Here is a 21,897-nt window from a genome sequence, read left to right as displayed (position 1 = left end):
TGCAGTTGTAGGAGGGCTTTTTTTTTTGCGGGACGACTTGTCGTTTTTATTGGTACCATTTTGGAGTAGATGCGACTTTTTGATCACTTTTTATAACATTTTTTTTGTCAGGATTCACTGAAAACAGCAATTTTTCCATAGTTTTTTATTAAATTTTTTACGGCGTTCACCGTGTGGGTTAAATAATGTAATAGATTTATAGTCGGGGTCATTACGGACGCGGCGATACCAAATATGCGTAACTTTTTAAATTTATTTTGGTTTTTTAATAGTAAAGGAGTTTGTAAGGGGAAAAAGGTGGGTTTTTCATTTTTTTTCACATTTTTTTTTAAATTAACTTTATGAAACTTTTTTTTTTACTTTTTTACTAGTCCCACAAGGGGACTATAATATGCGATTCTGCGATCGCTATTATAATACACTGCAATACTTCTGTATTGCAGTGTATTACTGCCTGTCCGTTTAAAACGGGCAGGCATCTGCTAGGTCATGCCAGAGGCATGATCTAGCAGACATTCATGACAGGCAGACCTGGGGGCCTTTATTAGGCCCCCGGCTGCCACAGACGACACAGACACTCGGCGATCTTATCGCCGGGTGTCGGTGGGAGAGAGAGGGAGCTCCGTCCCTCTCTCCAAAACCACTCAGATGCGGTGCTCGCTATTGCGCACCGCATCTGAGGGGTTAAACATGTGAGATCGATACTTATATCGATCTCACACAGCAGAGCAGGGACGCTCCCAGCCCTCAGCTGCCTCTAGCAGCTGAGAGCAGGGAGATTTGACGGCTCCCTGCTCTGTTTACTCATCCTGATGCAGTGCCGTAAAAAGGCATATGCATCAGAATAAAGCCCGTTAGTGGCCGCCGTTAAAAGGCGTATTGGCGGTCACTAACGGGTTAAAGGGGTTGTCCAAGTTGGGAGATTTTTTTTTATACTGATGACCTATCCACAGATCATCAGTATATGATCGATGGGGGTCTGACACCTGGACCATGCACCAATCAGCTGTTCCGGCTGCCTCCAGGCACTGAAAGTTACGCAAGGTTGGTGCCGGAAGCAGATGGCTCCGATCACTGTATCGTGGCCGCGCTGCAGTACTGATTCTATTCAGGTGAATAGGAGCAGAGCTGCAGTAACCCAGCACAACTGCTATACAGTGGTCAGAACCATGCTTCTGGCACCAACCCTGCCTATGTAGTACCACACATCTCAATGGCAAATTTCCATTTATGTGCATTATATACTTATAAATGCATCATTGTTCAATCCTGGGGGGGGGGGGGGGACACTGAGTATTCTACCATAGAGTATGGTCAAAACAAACCTTCCACCATTTTAAATATAGTATTTTTTGTATCCTGCAGGTGTTTGGATATTTGGAAATTACAACTCTAAAGTCACAACTCTTAGATTTAAGAATGCAAAATGTTCAACTGAGGAAATTGATTACGATTTCCCATTTAGTTTTGACTATCCAGAGACTAGAGACGATTCATTGGAAAACTCTGAAGAGATAGAAATTACTCCTGACGACTTAGACTACAATGAGCAGTTGGCTAACTTGTTTCATATTCGGTCCCATAGAACAAATGAAGAAGAAATAGACGAAGGTGTAAATCTTACGGCTTTAGCCATTGAACATATGTTTGAAAGTAATCATGAAAATGTACAAGTTTCTATTAACCCCACAAAGAGATATGAAGATTTTTCATCCAGTGAAGAGGATTTAAATAAAAAAGATTGGAGTGAGAACTCCTCAAAAGATGATACTTTTCTTAAAAGTAATGGACGTGAAGGCTTTAATGAAACAAATGTGCTGCACGATGTTCTCAAGTTAAATCAAATAGAAGAACAATATGATGGTTGGATTGGAACTAACAGCACAGACTTGGAAAGTCAACCAAACAATATTCTACCAAATGATGATAATAATGGTAATTCCACAATGTACCTTGAAGAATCTTATAGTGATGTAGAGGAGGAAGATAGAAAATCAATACAGATGCAAAGCACTAATTCAGACATTGCAAAGTCTAGAAATGTGATAAAAAGACATGCAGAGAATAATGCTGTAAATTCCTCAAGTGAAAATGACATTGAAAGTGAAAAGAATGAATTACAGAATTTTGTTACTGATAATCAGGGTCCCCAGTCTAGAGATATTCAGAAATCAGAAGACAAAGACTTTTCATTGGAGAGAACTGAAGACATCACAGACTTACCAAAATTATACAATGTCACAACTCTGCTGCCAACCGAAGTACCGCAGTTTATAGAACAAAATGATGACAAAACTCAGGTCACATCAACTTATGTCAGCAAGTCAGATGCTCCAGGAGATGGAGGAAACCAGGTGCCAACTACAGCGTCACCAGCATTTGTTCCCAATAATCTCCAGCCTCTCACAACCCCTACAACTACATATGACAGTGCGCATATCCAAACTCATATGACCACATCAATTTCTTCTCAAAACTACATCGATAATTTTCATAATGCGGAACTTGCAGAAATGTTTGGGTAAGCAGATTTTTTTATTGTTTTTCATGCTATACGACATTATTGCAGAATAATATGTCCCTGTATTGATTACTGTGAGGAATTGATACAAATAGTATATTAGAAAATTGTCTAACCTTTTATTAGACAATGAATAGGCATATATATTTTCTGAAACCATATGACTTTCAGTGCCTTTCCGTATAGAACGGCACCCTATTCAATTCCGATTTTCTCTATACATACCTGTTACGTGAGCAGACTCCTTGCGTGATTTAAAGAGACTCTGTCACCACATTATAAGTGCCCTATCTCCTACATAAGGAGATGGGCGCTGTAATGTAGGTGACAGTAATGCTTTTTATTTAAAAAAACGATCTTTTTTCACAACGTTAGGAGCGATTTTGGTTTATGCTAATGAGCTTTCTTAATGCCCAAGTGGGCGTACTTTTACTTTCGACCAAGTGGGCGTTGTACAGAGGAGTGCATGACGCTGACCAATCGGCATCATGCACTCCTCTCCATTCATTTACACTGCACTAGCGATATAGATATATCATTATGTGCAGCTACATACACAAGCCCTAACATTACTACAGTGTCCTGATAATGAATACACATGAAATCCAGCCTGGACGATATGTGTACTCAGAATCCTGACACTTCTGACTCTTTTTTTGTGAGATTCCGGCAAGTGAAACCAAATCTCGCGAGATCACGGAGCTAAACGAGATTTGGTTTCACTTGCCGAAATCTCACAAAAAAAGAGTCAGAAGTGTCAGGATTCTGAGTACACATGACGTCCAGGCTGGATTTCATGTGTATTCATTATCAGGACACTGTAGTAATGTTAGGGTTTGTGTATGAGGCTGCACATAGCGATATATCTATATCGCTAGTGCAGTGTAAATGAATGGAGAGGAGTGCATGATGCCGATTGGTCAGCGTCATACACTCCTCTGTACAACGCCCACTTGGTCGAAAGTAAAAGTACGCCCACTTGGGCATTAAGAAAGCTCATTAGCATAAACCAAAATCGCTCCTAACGTTGTGAAAAAAGATTGTTTTTTTAAATAAAAAGCATTACTGTCACCTACATTACAGCGCCGATCTCCTTATGTAGGAGATAGGGCACTTATAATGTGGTGACAGAGCCTCTTTAAGAGCTGTAATGTGTACTCTGAGCTAATCAGATGTCTTCTCTCTGCTGCTCACACCACCCCTCATACAGTTTTGCTGAAACACAGCACCCATCATACAGTTTCACTGAAACACAGTAAGAAACTGCAGCTGCATCCCCTTCCTACACCTCCTCCCTCTCTTCTGTTAATATTTTTTACACTATATGGATTTTTGAAACATGTACAGGCAGACTAGAAAGGGGAACTATATCTTGAAGGTGAGGAACATGCTACTAAACATAATAAGGTATATTAAAGCATTTCAAATATTATACAACTGATTTGTGGGAGAATAAAAATGTTTATATATATATATATATATATATATATATATATATATATACACACTACCGTTCAAAAATTTGGGGTCACCCAGACAATTTTGTGTTTTCCATGAAAACTCACACTTATATTTATCAAATGAGTTGCAAAATGACTAGAAAATATAGTCAAGACATTGACAAGGTTAGAAATAATGATTTTTATTTGAAATAATAATTTTCTCCTTCAAACTTTGCTTTCGTCAAAGAATGCTCCATTTGCAGCAATTACAGCATTGCAGACCTTTGGCATTCTAGCTGTTAATTCGCTCAGGTAATCGGGAGAAATTTCACCCCATGCTTCCAGAAGCCCCTCCTACAAGTTGGATTGGCTTGATGGACACTTCTTGCGTACCATACGGTCAAGCTGCTCCCACAATAGCTCTATGGGGTTGAGATCTGGCGACTGCGCTGGCCACTCCATTACAGATAGAATACCATCTGCCTGCTTCTTCCCTAAATAGTTCTTGCATAATTTGGAGGTGTGCTTTGGGTCATTGTCCTGTTGTAGGATGAAATTGGCTCCAATCAAGCGCTGTCCACAGGGTATGGCATGGCGTTGCAAAATGGAGTGATAGCCTTCCTTATTCAAAATCCCTTTTACCTTGTACAAATCTCCCACTTTACCAGCACCAAAGCAACCCCAGACCATCACATTACCTCCACCATGCTTGACAGATGGCGTCAGGCACTCTTCCAGCATCTTTTCAGTTGTTCTGCGTCTCACAAATGTTCTTCTGTGTGATCCAAACACCTCAAACTTCGATTCGTCTGTCCATAACACTTTTTTCCAATCTTCCTCTGTCCAATGTCTGTGTGCTTTTGCCAATATTAATCTTTTCCTTTTATTAGCCAGTCTCAGATATGGCTTTTTCTTTGCCACTCTGCCCTGAAGGCCAGCATCCCGGAGTCGCCTCTTCACTGTAGACGTTGACAATGGCGTTTTGCGGGTACTATTTAATGAAGCTGCCAGTTGAGGACCTGTGAGGCGTCTATTTCTCAAACTAGAGACTCTAATGTACTTGTCTTGTTGCTCAGTTGTGCAGCGGGGCCTCCCACTTCTCTTTCTACTCTGGTTAGAGCCTGTTTGTGCTGTCCTCTAAAGGGAGTAGTACACACCGTTGTAGGAAATCTTCAGTTTCTTGGTAATTTCTCGCATGGAATAGCCTTCATTTCTAAGAACAAGAATAGACTGTCGAGTTTCACATGAAAGCTCTCTTTTTCTAGCCATTTTGAGAGTTTAATCGAACCCACAAATGTAATGCTCCAGATTCTCAACTAGCTCAAAGGAAGGTCCGTTTTATAGCTCCTCTAAACAGCAAAACTGTTTACAGCGGTGCTAACATAATTGCACAAGGGTTTTCAAGTGTGTTCTAATCATCCATTAGCCTTCTAACACAGTTAGCAAACACAATGTACCATTAGAACACTGGAGTGATGGTTGCTGGAAATGGGCTTCTATACACCTATGTAGATCTTGCATTAAAAACCAGACGTTTGCAGCTAGAATAGTCATTTAGCACATTAACAATGTATATTGTGTATTTCGGATTAATTTAATGTTATCGTCATTGAAAAAAACTGTGCTTTTCTTTCAAAAATAAGGAAATTTCTAAGTGATTCTAAACTTTTGAACGGTAGTGTGTGTGTATATATATATATATATATATATATATATATACATATATATGCATGTGTGTATATATATATATATATATATATATATATGCGCGTGTATATATATATATATATATATATATATACACATATATATATGTGTGTGTGTGTGTGTATATATATATATATATATATATATATATATAGTATATATATATGTATATATATATTGTGACAACTTGGGGTAAATTTAACTCACAGGATCGCCATCTCCCGGGTGAGATGGTTGACACATATAGAAAGTTCACTCCAACTCCTTGAATAAAAGGTTTAAACCAGCCGCAGCTAGCTTTATTGTCTTCACCACAGCAATCAGTGTTACAACAATAAACATACAAAATAAACCCTAGGCCGTCCAGTCTCTAACTAACACATTCAGTGTCCCTCACTACGAGACACTGAGCCTTGTGCCCAGCACCTCAAAAACATAGGCAGTTTTACCTTACACGTTGTTGACTCTCACAGGCTAGCATGCCTGTCTTCCCCAGACTGAGAGCCCTGTGTGAACTGCACACACCTGAATTAAAGAGCCGTCTCAGGTGAAGCCTACCTAGGCTCATCAGACAGCCCAAGACATGGACTGTCTGTATGGAGTGAAAGCCCGTCCTTCTCCTTCACACTCTAGCAAACCAGGCCCTAATCCGGGCTTTACACCCAAGCAACAGCAGAGAAAACCCTCTCTGCTGTACATGCTCCCTGGTTGCTTAAAACCTGACAGTTTCTGCACTGTCCAGTAGCTGCACTGCTACAATATATATATATATATATATATATATATATATATATACTACCATTCAAAAGTTTAGGGTCACTTAGAAATTTCCTTATTTTTGAAGGAAAAGCACAGTTTTTTTCAATGAAGATAACATTAAATTAATCAGAAATACACTCTATACATTGTTAATGTGCTAAATGACTATTCTAGCGGCAAACGTCTGGTTTTTAATGCAATATCTACATAGGTGTATAGAGGCCCATTTCCAGAAACCATCACTCCAGTGTTCTAATGGTACATTGTGTTTGCTAACTGTGTTAGAAGGCTAATGGATGATTAGAAAACACTTGATAACGCTTGTGCAATCATGTTAGCACCGCTGTAAACCGTTTTGCTGTTTAGAGGAGCTATAAAACTGACCTTCCTTTGAGCTAGTTGAGAATCTGCAGCATTACATTTGTGGGTTCGATTAAACTCTCAAAATGGCTAGAAAAAGAGAGCTTTCATGTGAAACTCGACAGTCTATTCTTGTTCTTAGAAATGAAGGCTATTCCATGCGAGAAATTGCCAAGAAACTGAAGATTTCTTACAACGGTGTGTACTACTCCCTTCAGAGGACAGCACAAACAGGCTCTAACCAGAGTAGAAAGAGAAGTGGGAGGCCCCGCTGCACAACTGAGCAACAGGACAAGTACATTAGAGTCTCTAGTTTGAGAAATAGACGCCTCACAGGTCCTCAACTGGCAGCTTCATTAAATAGTACCCGCAAAACGCCAGTGTCAACGTCTACAGTGAAGAGGCGACTCCTGGGACGCTGGCCTTAAGGGCAGAGTGGCAAAGAAAAAGCCATATCTGAGACTAGCTAATAAAAGGAAAAGTTTAATATGGGCAAAAGCACACAGATATTGGACAGAGGAAGATTGGAAAAAAGTGTTATGAACAGACGAATCGAAGTTTGAGGTGTTTGGATCACACAGAAGAACATTTGTGAGACGCAGAACAACTGAAAAGATGCTGGAAGAGTGCCTGACGCCATCTGTCAAGCATGGTGGAGGTAATGTGATGGTCTGGGGTTGCTTTCGTGCTGGTAAAGTGGGAGATTTGTACAAGGTAAAAGGGATTTTGAATAAGGAAGGCCATCACTCCATTTTGCAACGCCATGCCATACCCTGTGGACAGCGCTTGATTGGAGCCAATTTCATCCTACAACAGGACAATGACCCAAAGCACACCTCCAAATTATGCAAGAACTATTTAGGGAAGAAGCAGGCAGATGGTATTCTATCTGTAATGGAGTGGCCAGCGCAGTCACCAGATCTCAACCCCATAGAGCTGTTGTGGGAGCAGCTTGACCGTATGGTACGCAAGAAGTGCCCATCAAGCCAATCCAACTTGTGGGAGGGGCTTCTGGAAACATGGGGTGAAATTTCTCCCGATTACCTCAGAAAATTAACAGCTAGAATGCCAAAGGTCTGCAATGCTGTAATTGCTGCAAATGGAGCATTCTATGACGAAAGCAAAGTTTGAAGGAGAAAATTATTATTTAAAATAAAAATCATTATTTCTAACCTTGTCAATGTCTTGACTATATTTTCTAGTCATTTTGCAACTCATTTGATAAATATAAGTGTGAGTTTTCATGGAAAACACAAAATTGTCTGGGTGACCCCAAACTTTCGAATGGTAATGTATATATATATATAAATGTTTTGAGAGATATTCTGCCTTCCTCAGGTATAGGTAGTAGTTGCATTTCTACACATTTTTAAGTAGGTCAATTTAGCAATTCCCTTTCAATGTTTTGTACTCACTAATCCATATTCCTCTTTTTGGCAAAACTTTGATGTTCATAATTCTTAATCTTAAACTTGGATGTTCATAAGCATATATGAAAAAGGGGGAGAATGGATAGAGGGAAAGTAGTGTGATCGTATTGAATTGAAAAAATTATAAATAAATACTTTATTGATAAATGGTTAATAAAGTATTTATTATTTTTTCAATTCAATACGATCACACTACTTTCCCTCTATCTCTTCTCCCCCTTTTTCTTATATACTATTCAATTGGTGGTGTACACCTAGTGTGATTTCATTACACTAATAATTTGTAAAATTATAAGAGGGTAACACCTTTACGTATTCTTGATGTTCATAAGCAGAATTGTAAAGAATGGTACAGGAACAGACAATTTACTGAATGATACAAGAGAATGGGGGCTTTAAAATTATAAAATAGTTCCATTTATTCTATCAGGGTTTTCAGTAGGTCCCCTGTTCCTATGTTCTTTTACTACGATGAGGGGCCATTGTGTGAGCATCAAATATGTCTACAATCATTTATAAAAGAGGAATAACACAGGATGAAATTAGAAGACAACTATGATCTTCCAGCTGGGAATGTTTTCTATATGGAACACCACAAAATATTTACTTGTTCTCTAAGTTAACTCACCATAATACTTTTTCTTCTTCAGCGCTAATATATTTGAAGAAATCATCAAAAATATATTTCTTGAGGAACAAAGTGATGAAACAGACACTAAAGTGAATGAAAACTTGACATCAAATGAAAATGTTGAAAATAATCTTGAGGAGCTTCAAAATCAAACGCTTCCAACTACAAGTAACGGGACAGTAGAAAAAGACAACAATAACAATCTTAAAGCTAAAAAAAAGGTTTATTACAGAAGGATGAAAACGTTTCAAATTGACCAAAATACAAACCAAACATCGGTTGTTAAATATCTCATAAGAAAAAGGACAGTGGGAAAAAGGACTGCAGTAAACAACAGCAAAACCAATGAACACGACTATATGAAAAATGGGACCTTGTATTATAAACTCATGGCTCTAAATAATTCTTTACTTGGTGATGAAGCGAATGGGACATTTACTCCAAGAGGGTTTAGTCCAAGGGGTCATAATCCCAGAAATCTAAAACCCAGAGGATACAATCCCAATGATCGCAAATCGGAAATTTTCATTGGAATATCCAGAGGAGTGGAAGGTGATTATGCAGAGTATGGACATGGAGCCGGCTTCTTAACTGATGAAGGGAAAAGGAAACCTCAATATATTATATACGAAGAGCCATATAAAATAGAGACAGAGGATGATGTGAACCGTTATACTAACCCAGATAGGATAGTAGAACATTTCCTGCGAACCTCGAGAGGAACAAAAAGGAATTACTATATTGCGGCTGAGGAAGTGCAGTGGGACTACACAGGAGGCTCAAGGAGGTACATTTCTCTGTTGTATTACTTCTCAATTATAATTTACTTGCTATAAATATGTGAATTTTAGATTTGTATTGGCTATTGTTCCTCTCGATTTACAAGTGCAGGACCAGATATAATAGAATATAATGTTCGCTACTCAGTGTCTCAGTGCAATGTTTCTCAACTCCAGTCCTCAAGTATACCCAATAGTTAATGTTTTCAGGATTTAACGAAGATTAAACATAGGCGTTCTCTTTATGGGATATCCTCAAATCATGTCCTTTTGGGGGTACTTCAGGACTGGAGTTAGGAAACACTCTTAGAGCACTTGGTGGAGTTGGACTTTTTCTATTTCTCAATGGTCAATGTACAGAGAATCAAGTAAATCAGTTTGTTTTTCCCATAGGAACCAAGCATATGAAAAACCTATTGGTGAATCAAGACAGACCGTGTACACAAAAGTTGTATATCGACAGTACCTCGACAATACTTTTACAAAACGTGATGTAGAAGGTGAATATGAAGAACATCTTGGCATACTGGGACCTGTAATTAGAGCTGAAGTTGATGATGTTATCCAGGTAAGGCATCAAATCCATATTTATGTTATAACTATAGTAGAATATTGGCTTCAAGATGAATCATTTAATCCTTAGTATTAGTGTTTAGAAAATAGCACAGAAACAACAAAATTCTGTATGTTATATACAGACTTCAAATCCCCATATTCCTTTCACAGAGTAATATAAATAAATTATACAATTCTATCTTCATACAGCAGCCACTAGGGGGAACTTACTGAATACAGATTTATACAAACCAACCAATTGAACTAAAGCAGTAAGCTCCCTCCAGTGGTGGCTGCAGGCCACCACATTTTTATAATTGAACTCTTCCACTATGTAAAGGGAACAGAGGATTTGGAACGAAAGAAGACCCCTATAAACATATATTGTACAATTAATGAGCACATACAGTAAAGTTGGACCTATTTGGTTGGCAAAAAAAAACAACAACTAGATAATAGGTACACTTTAAGGAATGTGCAACATAATAAAGGTAATAATTGAAAACATCCTGTTTAGTATTTAAATGAATGTAAGTTGGTAACTACTAGGGAAGTTCAGTTTTAGCATTACACATTTTTAAAAATGAATTATTCAATTATAAAAGTAATAAGCACACATTAACTACTTGCGTTCTTGTTTATAATCACATGTATATATGTCAATGCGTGCGTTAGAGTAAGGCTACGTTTACACACAGTGGAATTTCTGCAGATTTTCTGTCCACATTTGCGGTTTTAGCGTATTATAGTAGCAGAAAAATTTCAATGCAGAAATTGAACTGCCATGCGAATTCTTAAATCTGTGGCATGTCAATTTATGCTGCGGAACTGTTTGTTGCAGATTTTCCCCATTGAGTTCAATGGAGAAGTGAAAATCTACAACAAATGGCAAATATTGAATTTTTTGCTGCAGAATAGCTGCGTATCTGTAGCAAAAAAACGCAAGTAGAAATCTCCCACTATTTTAAATTTAAAATAAAAAAAAAAACTTACTTCCCTTCCCTGGCACTACAGTAGTGACACATCCCTGCTCCCCGGCTGGTCTCTGTGATGTTGGCTTCCTGTGATGACATTTCGTCCTACGTGACTGCTGCAGCCAATCACAGGCTGCAGTGGTCACATGGGACAAATGTCATTCCATTTGGCTGGCTATACAGAGACCAGCCGTGGGAGAAGGGATGCGCCGCTATGGGAGCGCCAGGAGAGGGGAGTATGTTTTTTTTTCCCTCTGCTGTTTTCTGCAGCAGTAAATATAATAAACAAAATTTGTTCTAAACTTCTGAAATGGTAGCATGCTTGATCCTTGTGTGGAATAAGCAAAACTCTACATAATGTTAGGTATATTCCCTCCTAATGAATCACACTGTAGTGTTTTATATGTGTTGTGCTTGTAGGTGACGTTTAAAAATCTAGCATCACAGCCATACTCTATTCATGCGCATGGTGTGTCTTATGAAAAGTCATCAGAGGGCTACAAGTATGATGATGAAACTTCGGACTGGCTGAAGAAAGATGATGTTGTGAAGCCGAAGGAATCCTATGTCTATGTGTGGTTTGCAACAAAGCAGTCAGGACCTGAGCCAGAAGGTTCTGCATGCAAATCATGGACTTATCACTCAGGTGTTAACCCGGTAAGGCATGTAAATGATTTGCAACTAACATATAGCTAGTACTCTCATATCAAAGACTATCCAGGGTCATAACAAATAACCATGAGGCTCAAAACTTGTGGGGCCCCACACTGCCATGACCAGCATTGTCTTTTTCTAATGGGCAGGGGTGACAAATTATGTCACAGTGACGGGATTGTGCACATAGTGATGTCATAGCATATAGATGATACATATGGTAATGTCACAGTAAAGGGATAATTAACTTTACAGCAAAGTAAGTGGGATAATGCACACCGTAATGTCAAAGTACAGTTATATGACCCACAGTGATGTTACAACCTAGAACTAATTCACACAGTGATGTCACAGTGTAAGAATAATCTAATCAGTGAAGTTACAGCACAGGAATCGTACAAATATTGATATCACAGTACTGGAGTAATGCACACAGTGATGTCAAAGCTCAAGATTAATGCACACAGTAAAGTCACAGTAAAGGGATAATATGCCCAAAGATATAACACAGGGATAACACACACAAACATGTACCACAGCACCTAAAAATACAAATAACGTTATCAGTATGCAAGTATAATGCACACAATCATTATCTCAGAACATAACGCACAAAGTGATTCAAGAGGGATAAAGCACAAGCTATTCAATATTCCATGCCCCCCCCCCCCCTTCTATAGTCATCACTTACTGCAATTTACCACTGTGTGAGGATGGGCCTCCTTATTTGTTGGCCCCATAGCAGCTGCTTGCCTGATGTCCTGGTAGTTACACAAGTAGAAAATATTGCTAGATAATGAGCATTATTAATGCTATTATCATATACGTATGTTTATAGACCAAACCTGAGAAATCAAAGCTATTCCTTGAACGCTGAGTGATAGCGGACCATCAACCAACAGTATAGTATATTAATCTTTCCACTGCTTCTTTAATAGGAGAAAGACATTCATTCAGGCCTTATTGGCCCCCTGATTATCTGCAGAGCTGGAACTCTTAATAAGCAAAACAACCGCCCACTGGATGCACGTGAATTTATGTTGCTATTCATGAGTTTTGAAGAAGAAAAAAGCTTGTACTTTGACAAGAACTCAAAGGAAAAGTGTACAGACGTAACGGAAAAATCATCAAATGAAATGAAATGTCATACCTTTCCTGGTGAGATGGATCAGGGCATGGAAGAATACATACCATAAAGTGAATATACAGTATAGTGGAATTCAACCATGCTGCTTCACATGGTATATAAATTGTATGGTCATAACACACTGAGGAACTTCTGCATAATTTACTCTGAATGCCACTATCCCAGGATATACAAGTGTTTAGATATAGATTTAAGGATTTTTTAGAGCTACTTTAGCGAGAAGCTGATTAACTAACTCATACAGTTTTTCTATTGTCACTAAACCCACCGCGCTGTTGCGGTAAGCAGGTTACCAATGTACTATTACAGGATAGTGATGGTGCGGGCACAGGAGCTGTACCCGAGCCATCATTAGTGGGTGCCTTCTAAACCATACAGCCAACATCCCACTGTAAAGGCCATGATCAAAGATAACCCATTAAATGCCAAGGTCAGTAGCAAATCCATGGGTATGGGTTTCCCATACATTGCACAGAGAGTGTGGAGGGCATGTGCAGACCAGAACACTGCTGCAATGTTTACATGCAGCAGTACTCAGGTTAGCAGGGGCCGTAGAAAGAGAAGGCATATTTTTTAAAACATATAATGGAAATCCCTTTTATTCTTTATAAATAAAATTCTAGTTAGAAAAAAAAACCATGGAAAACACCTTTAATAAGTCATATGTAACCTCAAAGGATGCCACTGAAAACTCTTATTCATCCTCTTATTCATCCTGCAAAAAAAAGCACAAAAAAAAAACAAGCCATCACATAGCTATGTTGGTGGAAAAATAAAGAAGTTAGGACTCTTGTACTGTAAAGATGCAAAAAAAATAAATACATAAATAAATAAATATATATATATCCCATGGATAGGTGATAATTGCTAAAAGATATTAATTCAGGATTTCCAAAAATAACTAATGCATCAGTAGAATATTGCTTTAACAAATAATATATTTCATATTTTCACCTTCTCTGTTAATTTCTAGCCATAAATGGAATTATATACAACCTTCAAGGCTTCAATATGTACCAAAATGAACTAGTGAGATGGCACATGTTGAACATGGGAGGACCAAAAGATATCCACGTGGTTAATTTTCATGGTCAAACGATGACGGAAAGAATAAAGACTGAATTTCAGCATCCAACTTACACCCTGATGCCTGGTAAGCAAAATGTAATATCTTTAGAATTTTTATGTAAAGGCCCTTTAAACGGACCAATGATCGAGAAAACGAGCGTTCATATAAACGCTTGTTCCCGATCAGTGCCCTGTGTAAACGGGGAAATGCTTGTTCATCGGCTGATCTGCTCGTTTATGCAGCAATAAATGTGCTGCCGACATGATAGAAAAGAATGAGGATGAGCGAATATAGTAATAATCGCTTATCTCCATACATAACTGATCATAGCTCCTTGTGAAAGGAGCAGATGAGCGCCGATCAACGAACTTTGTCATTGATTGGCGCTCGTTTTCACGGCCCATATCAGGCCGTGTAATGGGACCTTTAGCGTATTTATATCACCAGTCTTTAATTAACCAATGTCTTCTATTCCAGCCTTATGTTTTATTATGATTTCTTTTTTGCTTTATACCCAAGAGCATTTACAGAAATGATAGGGCCTTATAGCAAAATTTAGAATGCCCCCCACTTTGAACTCCAACAAGCTTTTTTAATAAGTTAAAGGCTATGTACAACTTTGGAAGGAACTTTTTTTTTTCTTTTTTAAACCAATGTGTTATGTTTTATTAAGCAACTTTCAAATTGACTTTTATTTTTTTTTAAAAATTGACTTTTTACGGTGATCGATATTAGATTATAATTTTTATTTATTTATTTATTTATTTTTAAACAAAAGTCAATTTAAAAGATGATTAAAAATAAATGACACATTTTTTTTACATTTCCTTCCAATGGTGTACATAGCCTTTAACGACTACCGTAATTTCCTAACAGATCTGCAGCCACCACTGCTGAGAGCTCTGCAATTGGATGTCTGCAGCTACTATTGATTTCAATGGGAGCTGTAAAAATCTTTATGCAGTGAACTACAACTAGAAGAGGCTCTAGGAAAACGCTATAAAGCAGGAGATGCAGTTTAGTGCCAGGCCCCCATCTCGCCATGGACATCATAGCAGTGGCGACTCTGGGGTCTACCTCTATGGTAGGTACGCCTCTGTATGCTTCAACCAAGAAAGTCTTGACTATCAAAGCTTGCCCGTCATACAGCTTGTCTTCTTTATGACATGCAATACATTACCTTAGTTGGAATCCAAATTAACCAAAGCCTCCTGCTCTTCTTCACTGAACTATATGTAATTTACGATCAACTGTTCTCAATCTGGCAAACAAGCCTGTCCATGTGTTACATGGTCAGTCATTCATTTCAATGTCCATATAATACTACATTTCCCCTATAAATGTCCCCTCTTAATGTATGGTCGCTAGTAGATTTTCCCCAGTAATAATAGTTGATCGCCAAGGGTTTCTAAAGCCAGACCCGTGGTCATCAGCTAATTGCAAAGCCCGCTTAAATTGAAAAAGGGGTTGTCAAATAAGGGAACTTCAAGCACATTCGTATAACCTTGTTGATTGGTGCTGATCCTCTTGCTTTATGTTACTCCGAGGTACTGTATTAACCACTGGCACAATTCTGCCTCTCCAAGTCACCATTAGATCTAATTTAACTCTTCCTTCCTTCTAGCCTTTAGTATATGATCAGCCAAACTCCGCCATTTATATAACTTTTATATCCAAAAGTATGAGGATACCTGACGACCACATCTATATGAGCTTGTTGGACATCGGATTTCAAAACCATGGGCATTAATATGGAGTTAAAGGGAATGTGTCGCTAGAAATTTTTTATTTTTTTCAGTTAAACAATTAGTATTTGAGTGTTACACATTGTTTTAATTTTTTTAATTTTTTCACAAGTCAAGAAATATTATAAATTAGATTCTAATTTATAACATTTCCATGTGCTGGGCACTAGAGGGAGCAGTTCCCAAAATTGCAGCATGGTCACTGTGGTAAAGCAACCTCATTGATTTATGATGCAATTTTGGGGTGGACACACTCTCCTCTAGTGTGCTCACACAATCCCCCCTCCCTTCTTCTGGCTAGTGCCAGGAGAAGGCAGGGTTTAAATCTTCAAACCTCCTACACTGTGTGCCGCCATTTTCTGAGCGACTGCACAGTGTAGGAGGATTAGATACAGGGCTCAGCAGACAGTATCACACGAACATAATACACACATCACATACACAAACATAAATTACCTGCCACCACCGCCGCCGCCGCCTCCGCTGGTCTACGCTCCTATTCTTTGCGCCTGAACATATGGCCAGAAGCCGCGGCCAGAAGTCAACATCTTACTGTCCAGCAGCGGCTTCCGGTCCACATGAAAATGGCGCCGGATTTCGCTCTGCGAACGAGCTTCGTTTTGGTCTGTGTGGGAGCGGCGCATGCGCCGTTCCCACACAGACGGTGTACGCATCTGAGAATGGAACGGCTCCCGTTCGCATTCTCTATGGGGTTGTATGTGCCGTATTCCATCTCTGTATGTGTCGTTAATCGACACATACAGAGATGAAAAAAAATGGCAGCCCCCATAGAGAAGTAAAAGTTTGAATACAGTAAAAATTAGAACGTGACAACACTAATAAATAAAATTTTTGTTTATATTTTATTAAAAGCAATATAATAAAAATAAAATAAAATCATGACACCTTCCCTTTAAGCCCCCTTTTAGCGGATATAACAGCTCATACTCTTGCCACAAAGTTGGAAGGATACAATTGTCAAAAATGTCTTTGTTTGCTGTAGCTTTAATTTTACACTTTACTGGAAATAAGGAGCCTAGCCCAAACCCTGAAAAACAGTCCCAGATAATTTGTCCTTTAGACTGACAAATAGTGAAACGTGATTCATCACTCCAGAGAACATGTTTCTACTTCTCCAAAGTCCAGTGGTGGCATGCTTTACACTGCTTCAGCCAACGATTGTCATTGCACATGGTTATCTAAAGCTTGTGTTAAGGTGGTTAACAGTGGAAACTTATTTAATGAAGCCCCTGACGCACAGTACTCTTTCAGAGGCAGTTTGGAACTCTGCATTAAGCGATGCAACAGGTAATAGGGAATTTTTACGCACCACGCGTTTCAGGACTTTCCAGCCCTGCTCTGTGAGTTTGCATGGCTTACTGCTTTGTGGCTAAGCTGTTGTTATACCAAGACGCTTCCACTTTACATTAATAGCAGTTTTAACACAGTTGACTAGGGCAGATCTAGCCGATCAAAAATTTCACCAACTTCTTTGTGGCATCATATTACAGTGCGAATTTTCAAGTCGCTGAGCGCTTCAGTGCTACTCAGTGTTTGCCTATGGAAATTGCATGGCTGTGTGCTTGATTTTATATACCTATATGCAATGTCGGTGGCAGAAACACCTGAACTCAATAATTAGGAGGGGCTCCCACATCCTTACATGGCGGCCATATAGTGGAACAGCCAAGGTCAAACATTTATATGATGTTTATAATTTATATATCAATGTTTAATTGTAACGTGAAATCTTACATGTTCATATATTATTTTGTGTGTTCTCTAAGGTACATTCGCTACAGTTGAAATGAAGCCAGCAAGGGCAGGTATCTGGCTGCTTGATACCGAAATTGCAGAATATCAGCAAGCAGGAATGCAAACAATATTCAATGTTGCAGAAACAGGTACATAAAAAAATAAGCAAACAATGCTAGCATTGAGAGGCTTAGGCCCCCTTCACATTGCTATTGTGCCCTAAATTTATTGTGTATGTCGGGAAAACTCCTGACATACACAATAAACGTTTTCAATGGGCCTTAACCCCTTAATAACGAAGGTATTTTAAACCTTAATGACCGAGCGATTTTTTTAGTTTTTCCATCGTCGCATTTAAAGAGCTATAACTTTTTTATTTTTCTGTCTACATAGCTGTATAAGGACTTTTTTTTTGCAGGACAAGTTGTATTTTTTAATAGCTCCATTTTGGAATACATATACACTACCGTTCAAAAGTTTAGGGTCACTTAGAAATTTCCTTATTTTTGAAAGAAAAGCACAGTTTTTTTCAATGAAAATAACATTAAATGAATCAGAAATACACTCTATACATTGTTAATGTGCTAAATGACTATTCTAGCTGTAAACGTCTGGTTTTTAATGCAATATCTGCATAGGTGTATAGAGGCCCATTTCCAGCAACCCTCACTGCAGTGTTCTAATGGTACATTGTGTTTGCTAAATGTGTTAGAAGGCTAATGGATAATTAGAAAACACTTGAAAACCCTTGTGCAATTATGTTAGCACCGCTGTAAACAGTTTTGCTGTTTAGAGGAGCTATAAAACTGACCTTCCTTTGAGCTAGTTGAGAATCTGGAGCATTACATTTGTGGGTTCGATTAAACTCTCAAAATGGCTAGAAAAAGAGAGCTTTCATGTGAAACTCGACAGTCTATTCTTGTTCTTAGAAATGAAGGCTATTCCATGAGAGAAATTGCCAAGAAACGGAAGATTTCCTACAACGGTGTGTACTACTCCCTTCAGAGGACAGCACAAACAGGCTCTAACCAGAGTAGAAAGAGAAGTGGGAGGCCCTGCTGCTCAACTGAGCAACAAGACAAGTACATTAGAGTCTCTAGTTTGAGAAATAGACGCCTCACAGGTCCTCAACTGGCAGCTTCATTAAATAGTACCCGAAAAACGCCAGTGTCAACGTCTACAGTGAAGAGGCGACTCCGGGATGCTGGCCTTCAGGGCAGAGTGGCAAAGAAAAAGTCATATCTGAGACTGGCTAATAAAAGGAAAAGATTAATATGGGCAAAAGCACACAGACATTGGACAGAGGAAGATTGGAAAAAAGTGTTATGGACAGATGAATCGAAGTTTGAGGTGTTTGGATCACACAGAAGAACATTTGTGAGACGCAGAACAACTGAAAAGATGCTGGAAGAGTGCCTGACGCCATCTGTCAAGCATGGTGGAGGTAATGTGATGGTCTGGGGTTGCTTTGGTGCTGGTAAAGTGGGAGATTTGTACAAGGTAAAAGGGATTTTGAATAAGGAAGGCTATCACTCCATTTTTCAACGCCATGCCATACCCTGTGGACAGTGCTTGATTGGAGCCAATTTCATCCTACAACAGGACAATGACCCAAAGCACACCTCCAAATTATGCAAGAACTATTTAGGGAAGAATCAGGCAGCTGGTATTCTATCTGTAATGGAGTGGCCAGCGCAGTCACCAGATCTCAACCTCATAGAGCTGTTGTGGGAGCAGCTTGACCGTATGGTACGCAAGAAGTGCCCATCAAGCCAATCCAGCTTGTGGGAGGGGCTTCTGGAAGCATGGGGTGAAATTTCTCCCGATTACCTCAGCAAATTAACAGCTAGAATGCCAAAGGTCTGCAATGCTGTAATTGCTGCAAATGGAGCATTCTTTGCCGAAAGCAAAGTTTGAAGGAGAAAATTATTATTTCAAATAAAAATCATTATTTCTAACCTTGCCAATGTCTTGACTATATTTTCTAGTCATTTTGCAACTCATTTGATAAATATAAGTGTGAGTTTTCATGGAAAACACAAAATTGTCTGGGTGACCCCAAACTTTTGAACGGTGCTGGCCTTCAGGGCAGAGTGGCAAAGAAAAAGTCATATCTGAGACTGCACAAGGGTTTTCAAGTGTTTTCTAATCATCCATTAGCCTTCTAACACAGTTAGCAAACACAATGTACCATTAGAACACTGGAGTGATGGTTGCTGGAAATGGGCCTCTATACACCTATGTAGATATTGCATTAAAAACCAGACGTTTGCAGCTAGAATAGTCATTTAGCACATTAACAATGTATAGAGTGTATTTCTGATTAATTTAATGTTATCTTCATTGAAAAAAAACTGCTTTTCTTGCAAAAATAAGGACATTTCTAAGTAACCCTAAACTTTTGAACGGTAGTGTGTATATATATATATATATATATATATATATATATACACACACACACACACACACACACAGTATAGATATAGGGCTTAATAGGAGCACAAAGATGGTAGACCTGGGGCCCCCAGGCTGCCATGCCAACTATCGGCACCCCTCGATTGCGCTCTTTTTGACCGCTTAGATGCTGCAGTTTCTATTAGCCGTGGCATTTAAGGGGTTACACGAACGGGATCCACGCTTGTTCTATGGTGCGGGCTTTCCTGCTGTTACGGGCGGCCGGTGGTATGTCCTGGTGTCAACTGTATCCGTAAACTCAGGACGCATATACAGTTGAATCCAATGCTGAAGAAAGGAACCGTCAGCTCCCTGCTTCATCATTCACTGTCCACTTGTCAAGGACTCCCCGGGCACAGCTTTACTTTAAGCGCTCAGCCCAGGGATGCCCTTGACGTCACTGTCCATATATTCACAGCGAAGTCAGGCTTTCAACTATGCAGTCTCCAGACAGAGCAATGCAAGCTTTCTGTCCAGGGATTCCTGTCTTTGGTAAGCCCTTGACGTCACTGTCCCTATATTGACAGTGATGACAGTGGCTCCTCCAGGAGCGGAATCCCCGGCCAGAGCGTTGCCGATGCTCCAGCCGGTGACTCCGCTCCTAGAGGGAGCCCCTGACATCACTGTAGTGACATCATTGTAGCACTATCTACAGGGGGTGGCGCTATATTCAAGGGGGTGTGGCACTATCTTAATGGTCACTGTGGCACTATATGGGCACTATCTACAGGGGACACTGTGATTCTTTTTACATGAGCACTGTGTGTGGCACAATCTACATGGGCACTGTGGCACTATGGGGCAATGCCACTTTATATGTCGGCACAGGCATTAGGGGCAGCTATGGGGCATTATACTGTATGGGGTAGCTATGGGGGCATTATACTGTATGGGGGCATCTGTGTGGGCATTACACTGTATGGGACAGCTATGGGCATTATACTCTATGGGGGCATCTATGGGGGCATTATACTGTATGGGGCAGCTATGGGGACAATATTCTGTATGGGGCAGCTATGGGGCATTATACTGTATTGGGGCATGTGTGTGGGAATTATACTGTATGGGGGCATCTGTGCTGACTTTGTACTGAATGGGGGCTGCTATGGGGGCATTATACTGTGTGGAGGCATCTATTTGGCATTATAATGTGTGGGAGGAACTATGGAGTATTATACTGTCGGAGGTAGCTATAAGGGCATTATACTGTGTGGGGGTTGTATGGGGGCATTATACTGTGGGGAGGCGTGGCTTAAAAGGGAAAATATTTACCGCGCTACGTGTGCTGCAAGGGTTGTCCCTTTTTGCTATGCTTGAAAGTTGGGAGTTATGCCTTTCAGAGACATGCAAGGAACTACTGTATCTGCCCGTAACTGACAGTGGGTTTAATCTATAACAATGGAACGGTGATAAGCAATATGGCTGCATTTTCCTGTTGTCTGATTTGCAAAACTAGCCACCACAACAAAACAAAAAAATTCTGCTATTTCAGTAATCAAAACATAAAAACCAAACTTTGCTGCTCTAACTTCCGATTTATTAATATTTGGGCAATATTATGGTTTGGTTGTAAATACTCTTTAAATGGTTGTCTTATCTGGAGAAAAACGTTCTAAATTTAAGCTGGGAAACTCACGCAGAGCAGCCAGTTTCAATTGTGGAAGCTGTGGCTGGCCATACGATTCCCCTACTGTAGTTGCCAGAGAAAAAGCTTCTCTTATTAGTTGCTCTTTACTCTGAGTAATATGGCTCTGTGACATTGGGGTACTCAAGGATCTGAGCTGAAAAATCTCTATTCTAGGGTACACATTTGTGCATTTTTTCTTTATTTCTCTTTTTTTTCTTTATAAGGCTTCGTTCACACCTGCGTCGGGGCTCCGTTCATGGGTTCCATCGGACCTTTCCGTCAGGGGAA

General features: G+C 39.5%; 1 protein-coding gene across 1 annotated transcript in view; it reads left to right on the top strand.

Moving 5' to 3' along the window:
• The window catches only part of F5 (coagulation factor V), an 88,116-nt gene that overhangs the window by 51,414 nt on the left and 14,805 nt on the right, over window positions 1-21,897 (top strand). The window contains exons 13-19 of the mRNA XM_075853907.1: window positions 1,366-2,521; window positions 8,870-9,637; window positions 10,023-10,197; window positions 11,579-11,815; window positions 12,751-12,970; window positions 13,933-14,112; window positions 17,561-17,677. Coding sequence (XP_075710022.1) covers window positions 1,366-2,521; window positions 8,870-9,637; window positions 10,023-10,197; window positions 11,579-11,815; window positions 12,751-12,970; window positions 13,933-14,112; window positions 17,561-17,677 — 2,853 coding nt within the window. The remainder of the gene's footprint in view (window positions 1-1,365; window positions 2,522-8,869; window positions 9,638-10,022; window positions 10,198-11,578; window positions 11,816-12,750; window positions 12,971-13,932; window positions 14,113-17,560; window positions 17,678-21,897) is intronic.

Source organism: Rhinoderma darwinii, chromosome 2 (assembly GCF_050947455.1).
Source record: "Rhinoderma darwinii isolate aRhiDar2 chromosome 2, aRhiDar2.hap1, whole genome shotgun sequence".
NCBI lineage: Eukaryota > Metazoa > Chordata > Amphibia > Anura > Rhinodermatidae > Rhinoderma > Rhinoderma darwinii.
The sequence above is the reverse complement of the archived record's forward strand: the minus strand, read 5'-3'. Positions and strand labels throughout refer to the sequence as shown.